The 13,013-nt window shown below is 44.0% G+C and overlaps 1 protein-coding gene across 2 annotated transcripts in view; it reads left to right on the forward strand.

Moving 5' to 3' along the window:
* The window catches only part of Ticrr (TOPBP1 interacting checkpoint and replication regulator), a 48,082-nt gene extending 35,439 nt beyond the window's left edge, over nt 1–12,643 (forward strand). For both annotated transcript variants that reach the window (XM_045145998.1, XM_045145999.1), the window contains exons 16-22: nt 3,758–3,848; nt 4,991–5,052; nt 6,407–6,541; nt 8,047–8,204; nt 9,142–11,278; nt 11,396–11,521; nt 12,259–12,643. In XM_045145998.1, the coding sequence (XP_045001933.1) occupies nt 3,758–3,848; nt 4,991–5,052; nt 6,407–6,541; nt 8,047–8,204; nt 9,142–11,278; nt 11,396–11,521; nt 12,259–12,371 (2,822 nt within the window). In that variant the 3' untranslated portion in view covers nt 12,372–12,643. The remainder of the gene's footprint in view (nt 1–3,757; nt 3,849–4,990; nt 5,053–6,406; nt 6,542–8,046; nt 8,205–9,141; nt 11,279–11,395; nt 11,522–12,258) is intronic.
* The last annotated feature ends 370 nt before the right edge of the window (nt 12,644–13,013 follow it).

Here is a 13,013-nt window from a genome sequence, read left to right on the forward strand (position 1 = left end):
CAGAAGTTGATATCAGGTGTCCTCCTAAGTTCCTCTCCACCTTATTCTTTTTTTTTTTTTTTTTATTGACAACTTCCACAATTGTAGACAATAACCCATGGTAATTCCCTCCCTCCCCCACTGTCCTTTTTGAAACTCTACTCACCATCATACCCTTTACCTCTCTCAATCAGTCTCTCTTGTTTTGATGTCATGATCTTTTCCTCCTATTATGATGGTCTTGTGTAGGTAGTGTCAGGCACTGCGAAGTCATGGATATCCAGGCCATTTTGTGTCTGGGGAGAACACGTTGTAAGGAGTCCTACCCTTCCTTTGGCTCTTACATTCTTTCCGCCACCTCTTCCGCAAGAGATACTGAGCCTTGGAAGATGTGATAGAGATATTTCAGTGATAAGTACTCCTCTGTCACTTATTCTCAGCACCATGGTGCCTTTTGAATCATCCCAAGGTCACTGCCATCTGAAAAGAGAAGCTTCTCTAACCAAAAGTGAGAGTAGCATTAATATATGGGTATGAATGTTAGAAGAAGTGCTTAACAGGCAATTCAGTGAGCATAGTGTATATATTTAGCCAGATACCAGCAGGCGTTACGCCACTAGGGCTCATGACTTCTTCCCCTGTTGTAGGTTTTCAGTGTCAGGCATGTATTCCCTCCCGTGTAGCAGGCCTCTAGTCCAATTAGAGAGTGGTTGGTTTCCCACATAACAGACATGCTACCATTGCACCCATTGGCATCTGGTCTATAAGGAGGAAGTTTTCAGCTCAGCTACAGCAGGATTTATCAGTGGCCTTGTAGCCCAAGCATTTCACCTTATTTTTGAGATAGGATTTTCTCACTGAACCTAGAACTCTCTGTTTTGACTATATTAACTAGCCAGTGAGCCATAGGATTCACCTACCTCTGCCTTCCCAGCACTAGGATTACAGATATGAACCACCAAACCCAGCATTTCACATGGGATCCACACTGAGGTCTCACTTTACCCACTCAGCCATCTCCTTAGCTCCCATTTGTGTTTTTTCCAAAGTATTTTTTTCTTCGCTGTATGTGGTTATTGAAGTTCTTCTTTTATCTTCTGTGCCTGTGATTTAACCAAGATTTCCTTATATGTCTAGCTTCAAAAAGGAGTAGACAAAAGGTATCCCTGTCCTTTAAGTCCCTACTGCAGCCTGAGAGGGCCAAAATTAAGTGTCTGAAGCATTCCCACAGGAATTCCCCAAGTGGCTAAAACATATGATCCCAAGTTTTGCAAGGACAAGGGTGTCACTGTCTGTCCTAGCACAAACAAGCTATCCTTGGGTTTAGAGCTGCTATTCCTGTAGCTGGGCTAAGAAAAGGGTTCATGCACATCATTCTTAACTGAAGATCAGTCTCTCATCATCAAATGCTTCCCTGTTGGCAATGTGTCCAGGCAGGTTCCAGAGTAGGTGATTCCTCTTTTTCTAGCTTACTAGCTTCGGTGGAGCTTTCTTTCCCACCTTTCTACATGACTTTTTCCCCTGGGCATTACAGTTAATGTCTTAACTTAGAATAGCTGAAATTGGCAGCAACTTGAGTTTTACAAAAACTTTGCTCCTGTATACTTCTGTTTCCTATCCTATGTGCTGTATTGGCACAGATTTTTTTTTTTTTGTAATATTATAAAGAAAAGAGGTTTATTTAGTTTATTTTGGCCCAAGGTTAAGGGTTCTCATCTGGTGATGGCCACCTTGCCTGCAGAGTTCCAAGGTGGGCTAGGGCATTACAGGGTGAGAGGAAAAAAATATCAATGTAGGCTTGTAATTTTTTTTTGTCCAGTCTTCTTAATTATAGAGTAAAAAGTCACAAACAAAAAAGCTTTTATACTGTGTTATTTGCTTACTTAGTTACTTTCACCAGTGCTCTTGAGTTCTTCATGTGGTGTTGATTTCACTTGTTGCAGTTTTTTTAAAAAATATTTATTTGCAAGGGGAGAGAAAGAAGAAAAAAAATGGCAACGCCAGGGCCTCTTGCTGCTGCTGCAAATGAACCTTAGACACGTGCATCACCTTGTGAATCTGGCTTTATGTGGGTACTGGGTAATCAATCAAACCCAAGGTTGTCAGGCTTTGCAAGCATGCATCTTAACCACTGAACCATCTCTCTAGCCCTGTTGTAGTTTTGTTGAGGCAGGGTCTCATTCTCACAAAGACTGTCCTGGAACTCATTCTGTAGCCCAGGCTGGCTTTGAACTCAAAGCAATTCTACATCAGCCTCCTGAATTCTGGGATTAAAAGCATGCACTACCACACTCAGCTGGATTTGCAGTATTTTAGTGCCCTTTCATGTCAGCCTACAGGACTATGGAGTATAGATCTGCTAGTAGCAAATTATATTCTGTTGGTTTGTTTTGTTTAAATCTGGGAGTGTGCTAATTTATTTCTCCTTCAATTTTTTTTGAAGGATTTTCTTTTATTTTTTTTAAATTTGTTCATTTTTATTTATTTGAGAGTGACAGAGACAGAAGGAGGCAGATGGAGAGAGAGAGAGAATGGGCGCACCAGGGTTTCCAGACACTGCAAACAAACTCCTTACGCGCGCACCCCCTTGTGCATCTGGCTAACGTGGGACCTGGGGAACTGAGCCTCGAACCGGGGTCCTTAAGGCTTTTCTTAATTCAAAGATTAGTCTTTATTTTCTTTCTTTTATTAAGATCTTAAAAATAATGGTGATAGTAGACGGTATATTTAAATGTCAGTGAATGATATAAATATGCCTGACCCACTAGTACATTCTTTTTTTAAAAAAAACCTTTTTTTCTTTTTTCTCAATTTTTATTAACATTTTTCATGATTATAAAAAATATCCCATGGTAATACCCTCCCTACCCCCCTTCAATTTTGAGTGATTTGTTGGGTATAGAATTCTTCCCCAAATGTTATCACTACTTCAGGCAGTTGTGATATGTAACAATTTTAGCAAATACTCTTTTTTGTTGTTGTTTTGTTTTTGAGGTAGGGTCTCACTCTATCCCAGGGTGGCCTCGAACTCACAGTGATCCACCTACCTCTGCCTCCCAAGTGCTGGGATTAAAGACATGCGCCACCATGCCTGGTTTAGCAAATACTCTTGAGGAAAAGGTGGTTTGCTTGGGTGAGTTTGGAGTCAGTCCATATCAAGACAAACCTTATCAGTGGAGTTCCCTGGAAACTTTTGGTAAATAATGGCAGTTTTCTGAGAGCAAGGCTTAAGAGCTCTTACTCCTTTCTGCCATACCCAGGGGCTTCTGGGCTATTGTGTTTTAAGACAACCACAGGGCTGGGGAGAGGGTGCAGGGACTAGAGCAGGCTCACTGTATTTTCTCAGATCCGATCTTTTTTTCTTTTTTATCTATGGGGGGGGGCACACCACAGTCTCTAGCCACTGCAAGCAAGCACCAGATCCATGACCACTTTGCATCTCACTTTACATGGGTACTGGAGCCCTGTTTACACATATTTTTATTAAATTTAATCATATTAAGATCTACCAACTGGGGTTAGTCCTAACAAGTGAGCACTTTGCATTTTCTATGGATTGCTTATTAAGGAAATAATTGTACAATATTTTACATTGGTTTATGTCATTTTTGAATCTCAGGTAGTGCTGATAAGCTATTCTATTCTGCTGAATCCTTTAAGTACAGAATTTAGCTTAGATGTATAGATTCACTCTAGCTACATGTGAGTTCACACTTTCCTTTTACCTTATTGCGGAAAGTTAGCAAAATATATGACTGAAGCTGTTTTTGTGTTTTAGGTTATCACAAACTGCTGACTAAGCATGTGGCCGAGACCCCAGTCCACAAGCAAATCTCCAGGAGGCTGCTCCAAAGACAAATCAAGGGCAGGTAGGTGGCAGCCTCATCCAGACCTCTTCCAACATCCGGGCTACTTTTATTAACAATCTCATGGAAGCTGTATGTCTTTCCTTGACTGTCTTGACATAAAACTTAAGCATACTGCTTATAACCACAGAAAGCTGTATTTGTAGTGGCAGTGGAAAATGCAGAATGTATTCTTTTCTTTCTTTTTTTCTTTAATTTGTGTGTGTGTGTGTGTGCGCGCGTGCACGCACACGTGTGCACACGCATGTATGTATACATGCATGTCCGGGTTTCTTGCTAATGCAAAAGAACTCTAGAAGCATGTGTTACTTTGCATCCAGATTTATGTGGGTGTTGGGGAGTCAAAGCAGGGCCAGCCCCAGAAGGTACTCTTATCTGGCCTCTTTCACTCTGCATAATGATTTTGAAATTTTCCCATGTTCCTTGATTCTTTTCCTTTTATTGATGAATAGCATTCTATTTGGTGGATATTCTATATTTACCTGTTGGCATAGGGGGTGGGGGAGTTTTTTTTCTTTTTGCTGCCAGGTGAGGCTGAGCTTGGCCTTTACTGGTGGAGGTGGGCCTGGGGCTGTGGGGTTTCCCCTACTGACTACTTGGACTTGGATCACTACTGTCTGAGAGTATTCTGTCTTGCCCATCCCTGATTCTTTTGCTTAAGAAAGTTGTCTTTCTCTCAAGTAATTTTTGTTTTGTTTTGTTTGCTTTTTCAAGGTAGGGTCTTACCCTAGTCCAGGCTGACCTGGAGCTCATTGTGGAGCCCCAGGCTGGCCTCAGACTCATGGCAGTCCTCCTACCTCTGCCCTCTTAGTGCTGGTATAAAGGGCTGGAGAGATAGCTTAGAGATTAAGGTGCTTGCCCGCAAAGCCAAAGGACCCAGATTTGATTCCCCAAGGCCCATTTAAAGCCAGATGCACATAGTGGTGCATGTGTCCTTTACAATGGCTAGAGACCCTGGCTTAGTGGTGGTACATGTAATTAGTATAAACAAGACCCTTGGTTCAATCCCCAGCATACACAAGAAAGTAATCATGTATAAGAGTACCCACCAACCCTAACATTGTCAACTGTGACCTTTGTGAACTTGTTACTGTCTTTGACATGTCAATTCTGAGTGCTGTTTAATCCCTGTGCTGATCTCCCAGATCCTCTGATCCTGGTCCTGATATTCATGTGGTTGAAGAGTCCCCGGTAAAAGGCGAGGGCGGTGAGTATTACCTACTTTCCTTTGCCTGCCACCTTGTTTTTATGGAAACCTGCATTTGTCACTGTGTATATTCTCAGATAGTTTACAGAAATTGTGATGGCCTAGGTCTACAGTATAGCTCACTATTTATTAATGCCAATGTCCACTTATACAGAATTTATTGAGAGAATTTCTGGAGAAGAAATGTTTTTACATAACAGAAATGGCACTCAGTATGAAAATTAAACTACCATACTATAAGTCCTATGGCTTATTTTTTAAAATATGTAATTAATAAGTTTTCAAAAGCTTCCTTTTTTCATTGTTTAAGTAATGTATGATACAGAAAAATTAGATTGTCAGGAGAAGATATTTTATATTGCCACATTGTTTTCATACTATTTCTATACATGTAATTTACATATATGAAACATGTTTTTTAATATAAGAAGTCACACTAGGGCTGGGGAAATGGCTTAGTGGTTAAGGTATTTGCCTGTGAAGCCTCAGGACCCACGTGTGCCAGATGCACAAGGGGGCACATACGTTTGCAGTGACTGGAGGCCTGTTGCGCCCATTCTCTCTCTCAAATAAAATATGTTTTTTCAAAAGTCACACTATATATACCTTTTTTATTTCCATCCTATATCATACTTGAAGGTTAGTTTATGAGACTTGTGGAAGTAACAGCCCACTAGTGGTCAGTGGTTTCAAGCACCACGGCTAGACTATGTATCAATCCCCTTGTAGCTTTTTTTTTTTTTTTAAGAAGGCCAGCTTAGCATTAGCATTCATTGCTTTTTTAAAAAAAAAAATGATTTATTTGCAAGCAGAGAGAGAAAGAATGGGTGTATTAGGACCTCTAGCCACTGCAAACAAACTCCAGATGCATGCACTACTTTGTGCATCTGCCTTTACATGGGTACTGGGGAATCCAACCTGAATCCTTAGGCTTAGCAGGCACCTTAACTGTTAAGCCATCTTTCCAGTCCCTCTTGTAACTTTTTTAAAAAAGATTTTATTTATGTATTTATTTATTTATGAGAAAGGTAAGGGGAGAGGCAGAGGCAGAGAGAATGAGTGTTCCAGGGCCACTGCAAATGATCTCCAGATGCACATGCCATCTGGCTTACGTGGGTAATGGAGAATTGAACCTAGGTCTTTAGGCTTCCTGGGCAAGTGCCTTAACCACTAACCATTGTCTCTAATCCCCCCTTGTAGCTTTTTGAGAAACATTTCAAATGTCTCTTAAAGCCACTGTCAAATTTCCATCTTATGTGTGGTATTATTTAAATTTTGCCAGCTTCCAGCAACATGAGGGAAATGGTAAGTCTATAGTTCTTACTATTTACTAGCTATGGTTCTGGCTTTGCAGAAATAATTTTGAGACGAAGTCCTCGAATCAAGCAATTGTCATTTAGCAGAACAAAGTCTGGTTCCTTCTATTCTGTATCTCAGCCAAAGTCTCGGAGTGTTCAAAGAGTCCATTTGTTCCAGGAGATGAAGTCAGGTAACATGGGCCCATCTATCTTCACTAATGATTTGTTGGAAGTGTTTTTTTAGGGAAAAAAGCATGCAATTCGATATTTTCCTGATATTGGAAAGGTAACCTACGTCAACCCTTGAATTTCTACAGGCAGCCATCTTTACTATTGTTACATTCACTCCTATACATGTATATCCCAAGTAGAGGGTGGGGCTGTCTGCTCTATGTTCTTCATTCTTTTATCTATCAGTAACTTGGCTACACATGTTTTAATATTTATACTTTAAAAATATACATACAGCCAGGCATGATGGCATACACCCTTAACCCCAGCAGTCAGGAGGCAGAGGTAGCAGGATCACCATGAGTTCAAGGCCACCCTAGGCTAGAGTAAGACCCTACCTTAAAAAAGAAGCTGAAGGCCCTGGCGTGCCCATTCTCTCTCTCTTTTTCTCTCTGCCTCTTTCTCTCTGTCACTCTCAAATAAATAAATAAAAATATTTTTTAAAAAAAGGAAGTTTTATGTATGTATGTATGAAATTACTTCAGTTGCCTTAATTTCCTAACATAGGACCAGTTGCCTTAATTTCCTAACATAGGACCTAAGACTAATTTGCAGTTTCATTAAAATCCAGAGAGAAACCAGGCATGGTGGCTCATGCCTTTAATCCCAGCATTTGGGAGGCAGGGGTAGAAAGATCACCAAGAATTTGAGGCTACCCTGAGACTACATAGTGAATTCCAGGACAGCCTGAGCTAGAGTGAGACCCTACCTAAAAAAAAAAAAATCCAACACACAAAAACCAAGAAGGCAGCAATCATTGGAGTTATATACAAAATTAGGTAGAATTTTCCCTTACAGTTGTTTAAGTCTAAAACATTATTGTCAAGCCAGGCATGATGGTGCATGCCTTAAGCCCAGCATTCAGTAGGCTATGGTAGGATCACTGTGAGTTCAAAGCCAGCCTAGGCTATAAAGTGAATGCTAGGTCAGCCTGTGCCTAGAGTAAGACCCTGCCTCAAAAAAATCCAAAATAGGGCCAGGTGTGGTGGTGTACACCTTTAATCCCAGCATTCAGGAGGCAGAGGCAGGAGGATCACCATGCGCTCAATGCCACCCTGAGACTGCATAGTGAGTTCCAGGTTAACCTGAGCTAGAGTGAGACCCTACCTCATTAAAAAAAAAATCCAAAATAGAGGCTGGAGAGATGTCTTAGCAGTTAAGGTATTTGCCTGCAAAGCCAAAGGACCTCGATTCAACTCTCCAGGACCCACATAAGCCAGATGCACAAAGTGACAAATGAATCTGGAATTAGTTTGCAATGGCTAGAGGCCCTGGTGTGCCCATTTCCTCTCTTTCTCCCTCTTTCTCTCAAACAAATAAATAAAATATATTTAAAAATCCAAAATAAATGAAGAAATAAAACATTATTGTCTTCTTCTATAGACTAGCTGTTTTATCAGTTTTGGGAGAGCACATCTTGAGGAAGAATTAAATGTTGTTTTGTTTTGTTTTGTTTTACTTACAGACCAAAGAGAAAATTCACCAGTCCAAAGTATTCAGTCTCCCAAGAGGCTTCTTTTTGGGGCAGTATCTGTGATGTCCAGCCCCTCAGAGAAGGCTTCAGCCCGAACTAGAAGACCCTCGAGAAACACACTAGATTCTGAGATGCCTACAGATTGCCAGGTATAGGATTTTTATAATATTTAGAGTGTTACAGTCCCAAAACATAGAATATGGCCAAGAAACCAAGTGCGTGGCAGGGAAGATTAAAGAGTTCTGGAATGGCTGGCGTGAGCCACCTGAGTGGGTTCTAGCAACATCAGACTGCACACTGTTATCCACACAGCTGCTGATTTTCACATTTCAGCCTTTGCTTGCATTGTTTTCTGTGCCTAAGGTCCCCTGTCCCTACTTCTCCAGGCTCTATAGATGCCTATTTTCCAACACTTGACTCACCAGCCATTCCTCCTTGTCCCCTAGTTGGGTTACACTGGCTCCTTTGTGCTCCTTGCATGTCCCTGTCATGCTAAACGTGAAACAACAGCTAGATTGGTCTAGTAACATTATAGAAAGATAAGTGTTTGACATTCTTACTTTCTTGGAGTTTTTAGCTAGAAGGAAGGAAATGTTTAGTTGACTACTGACCTCTTAGACATTGTTACTATTTGTATATTCCATGCCCCCCCCCCCCCACACACACACACTGCCTAGCATTTAGGAGCAATTTAACAAGCCCAGGTTAAATGGGGCTCAGAAGGCATGGTGGCTACCATGGGCTGCTTCAGGCAAAGATCATAAATAGCTGTTTTGTTTGAAGAGACAGGAAAACTATTAGGTACTTGTGAGTGGTAGAATGATACAATTAGAGGCAGTGTCTGGTTTGGCCATAGTATGCTAGTTATTGACATTGTTCTTAGATCAACGATTATCTACTGTGCTTGGTCCTAGAAAAGGTGAACTGGTAAAAGCTGACTCATCGTTGTGTAAGGGAAATGGGTCACTATTCCAGGTTTCCAACTTAAGATTCCTTTGGCTGACTTTATATCTGTTTTCTTTTTCAGTTGTAGAGAATATGGATTATAATATTGAAGCAATGAAATAAACATTTTTTCTTTTTCAGACGCCCAAGAAGAGTTACCAGAAATCTCCAAGCTTTTTTAACACTACACCAAGAAGGCTTCCTCGTACACCACAGACCCCACTATACACTCCAGAAAGGCAGCAAAACTCCCCTGTAGAAATGACAGTAGCAGAGCAGGCCATTTCTAAGGCATCCTTAGAAAACTCCTCACACGGCTGTGGCTCACCACTGGCATCACAAGTCACTCCTCAGAAGGGAACCTCCCCAACAAGAGATAGGTCCTCTCTTCTGGCCACAAAAATTCTTAGAACACCCAAGCGGTCAGGTGCATGTCCACCTGGGTTTTTATCAAACAGTGCACAGCAACCAGCAGTGAATTCTAGTCCAGAACATCCCTATTGTCCAGCATCCCCAGTTCCCTTGACTTCCCAGCCCAAGAATGAGTGTCTGAGCCCCAGATACTCCTTTAGAACACCTCCAAGGGCAATAGCCAACACGGGCACACCTGAGCATCAGAAATGCAGACAGCCCCATCACAGGGCTTGTCAGGTACAAGAACCAGCACAGAAACTAAAGCATAAAGCTGTCAAAATCCCAAAGAAACCAGAAGATACAATTACAGCTTTCCCCCCATCTGTTTCTCCAAAGAAACAATTTACCTCTCCTACATGTAATGTCATGAGCCCACTCAGAAAATCTTTGTCAATGTCCCCTCCCCCTAGAGAAATGGATTGGAAAGAGCTCCAGAGGTCACCAAGAATAGATTTATCTGTCTCCTGTTCTTTTCCCTCAACTCCACCCAAAAACCTACAAGGAGCTACCTCTAACCTCATGCCCCCTCCCCCACCATCTAAACTTGGGAGACATTGTACTAAAACTTCAAGTCCTCAACAAGTTTTCCTAGAGTGCCAGCCTGGCCCCTCTGATGTTCCTGAACTCTCCACAGCTACCAGCGCAACTGCCCTTGCAGGCCCTAGAGAGGGTCAGAAGGAAGAGAGCCTGTCTCAGTCTCCTAAAGAACAGAGTTACCTGGGCCCTGGTTTGAGGAGTCACTGGCAAGAATCCCCTCCTTTGCTCATTGTAGATGACGCTGAGTACCTCACTCTGCCTGATGAAGCCAAACACGCTGGCCTTGAGAGCCATAGGGGCAAAAGTGACAGCTTGCCAGAGGAAGGTGAGGGGCCAAGGACAGCACTTGCTGATGAGCCCCCCGCTGTGTCTGGCCCTGGGCTCCCTTCAGCAGCATCTTCTGTGTTGAGCTCCCCTGAACGGCCGTCCTATGCCCTTTGCTACACTACAGACAGGAGGCCACACCAGGCTGCGGCACAGCAAGAGAACCTGCAAGCTTTGCAGACCCCTGGCAGCCCTCTGGCCTATGAGGTCGAGCTGGAGATGCAAGCTTCTGGACTTCCGCAGCTGTGGATTAAAAAGGTGGATCCTGGCACTCTTTTGGAAGCTGAGGCCCTTGGAAATGTGAACCCTCTAGCGGAGGATGGTTCCCTCCCTACCCTAAGCATGGCCAGAAGCACTAGGGCCTCTGGTAAAGCTGAGCACACCTATCTGTCACCCCCCTGCCTCCGCCCTGCTCACAGCACTCCTGGCAAGAGTGGGGGGCAAACCTATATCTGCCAGTCCTGTACCCCTTCCCACTGCCCCTCCAATACCCCATCTCCATTTCAAGCAGATGTTGGAGTTCCTTGGACACCATCCCCAAAACAGAATGGGAAGACCACTCCTGATACCATCAAAGATTGGCCCCGCAAGAAAAGGGCAGTGGACTGCAGCACTGGGCCCTCTGCTGGGAGGTGTGAGGCCAGCATGGACCTCTCTGGGGCCTTGTTGCTTGAGCCTGAGCCTGAGGGGAAGGAGCAAAGCCCTGAACCTGGCCTCCACAAGGCTCCTATCTTGGAAGACTTTGAGCTGGAAGGTGTATGTCAACTGCCAGACCAGTCACCTCCAAGGACCAGTGTATCTAAGGCTGAGGAGGCAGCCTGGGGACATTTTGGGTTGGGCTCCAGGAAGAGAGTCCTGTCTGCCAAAGAAGCTGAGTATAGAGCAAAGAGGGTCTGTGACCCCCCGAGTGAAGACTCCGAAGCCAGCAAGCATGAAGAAGAGTGCCCATGTTGGAGTGTGCCGCCACTTCCCTCTGTCGGGGATGATGAGGTGTTTGTTTCTGGTGAGTTTGAAACCCTGTGCCCTGTTGCTTCTGTCAAGCACAGTGGTGAGGGGGCATTTGGAGCTTGGGGTGACCTAGGGCCCTGTGGGCCCTGCTTACCTTGTGGCATCTCCTTAGGGTCCACCCCACCTCCCAGCTGTGCTGTACGGAACTGCCTGTCTGCCAGTGGTCTGCAGGCCCTGACCCAGTCTCCTCTGCTGTTCCAGGGAAGGACGCCATCCTCTAAGTGCAAGGACACCCGAGGTAATCTGCCTGCTAACGTGTTAGACATGAACCAGGGTCAGGCTGTCCTGTGGGTGACTTGCAGAATTCGCGTGAAGTGCAGAATCTGGGGAGATGGTTTTGAGTCTGCAGCATCCATGTGTCCTTCCTAGAAAAGTTCCATAGTAGAACTTGTACCTGAACAGAAACCCCTACAAAATCCAACCAAATGCATTCGGTTTTGAAGATGGTGGGACACTGCTGGTCAGTGATACGAGGCTCTGGACAGAGAAGTGTGTTGGGCAGCAGGAATGGCAGGTGGTGTGTTCAGAGCCAGCCCTTTCCTGGCAGTGGGTTATGCTCATGTTCCCTTTTTGGTGCACGTTCAGCACCAAAAAGTATTGACCCTAGGGCTCTCCTTTCTGAGGCCATTCTGTAAAAGCACAGGATTTGGTCTGCCCATGGCACTGGTTAGAAAAATTTCAGGTGGGGGATCCTCAGAAACTCTATCAGTCATGCAAAATAGCTTAAAACCCACAAATCTAAGACCTAACAAGATTATAGAAACAATATGTGGGAGTCCAAACACCTGCATTCTCACAGTGCTTACTGCTGTCAGTAAATCACTTTTAAGGGTGGAGGGCCTTTTAATAAGTGTGGGTAACATGCCTGCAGATGGAAAAGCCTCCCTCAGTGCTGTTTTCCTAAGACCACCTTCAACACTGTGGCTAGAGCCTGCTATCTTCGGTCAGTTCTGTCACTTCTGTGTCTTTTCCTAGATGAGGATGCAGATGTATTTCCCTCCACTGCTGGAGAGTCTCCTTTCAGCCAAAACATCACCCGGAGACGGCCCTTCAGCAGATCTTACACACGGAAGAAGCTGATGAGCTAGTCCAGGTGGAATGCAGCCAAAGGACTCAGAACTGCAAGCCCTACCCAGCCCGGCCAGATTTCCTGTATTCCCAGAGAGAAGTGCTTCCGAGTGGCTCCCAGATGCTTACCATCAAAGAAATCCAGCCATGTTCCCAGAGCAAGAGTGGTCAGGGGTTCAATGTCATCCTTAGCGCCACAGCAAATTTGAGGACAGCCTGGGCAATTATAGGGATCTGGCCCCAGGCTTCTTTTCAGTGTTGAAATTCCCACTAAAATGCCTCATGGTTTTCAGGTTTCTGTCACGGACTCCATCTGCCACCAAATAAGTCCTTACTGGGGAGGCCAAGCATGGGATGGGCGGCAGTGTAGTGGTGCTATGTAGTGCAGCAGTCCAGACCCCAAGCAAGGCCTCATCCGGGGCCCTGAGACCATGAAACATGAAAGCATCTCTGGAAGTCGGATGTGGTGGTGCACTCGGGAAGCAGAGGTAGGAGGATCACTGTGAGTTTAAAGCCAGCCTGAGACTACAAAGTTAATTGCAGGTCAGCCTGGGCCAGAGTGAGACCCTACCTCAAAAAACCAAAAAAAAAAAAAAAAAAAGAAAAGAAAACATCATCTCTGGCTATTTAGTGTTCAGTGCTTTGCTGCTTAATATTCCCTC

The sequence above is a fragment of the Jaculus jaculus genome, chromosome 3 (assembly GCF_020740685.1).
Source record: "Jaculus jaculus isolate mJacJac1 chromosome 3, mJacJac1.mat.Y.cur, whole genome shotgun sequence".
In the NCBI taxonomy this organism is placed as follows: Eukaryota; Metazoa; Chordata; class Mammalia; order Rodentia; family Dipodidae; genus Jaculus; species Jaculus jaculus.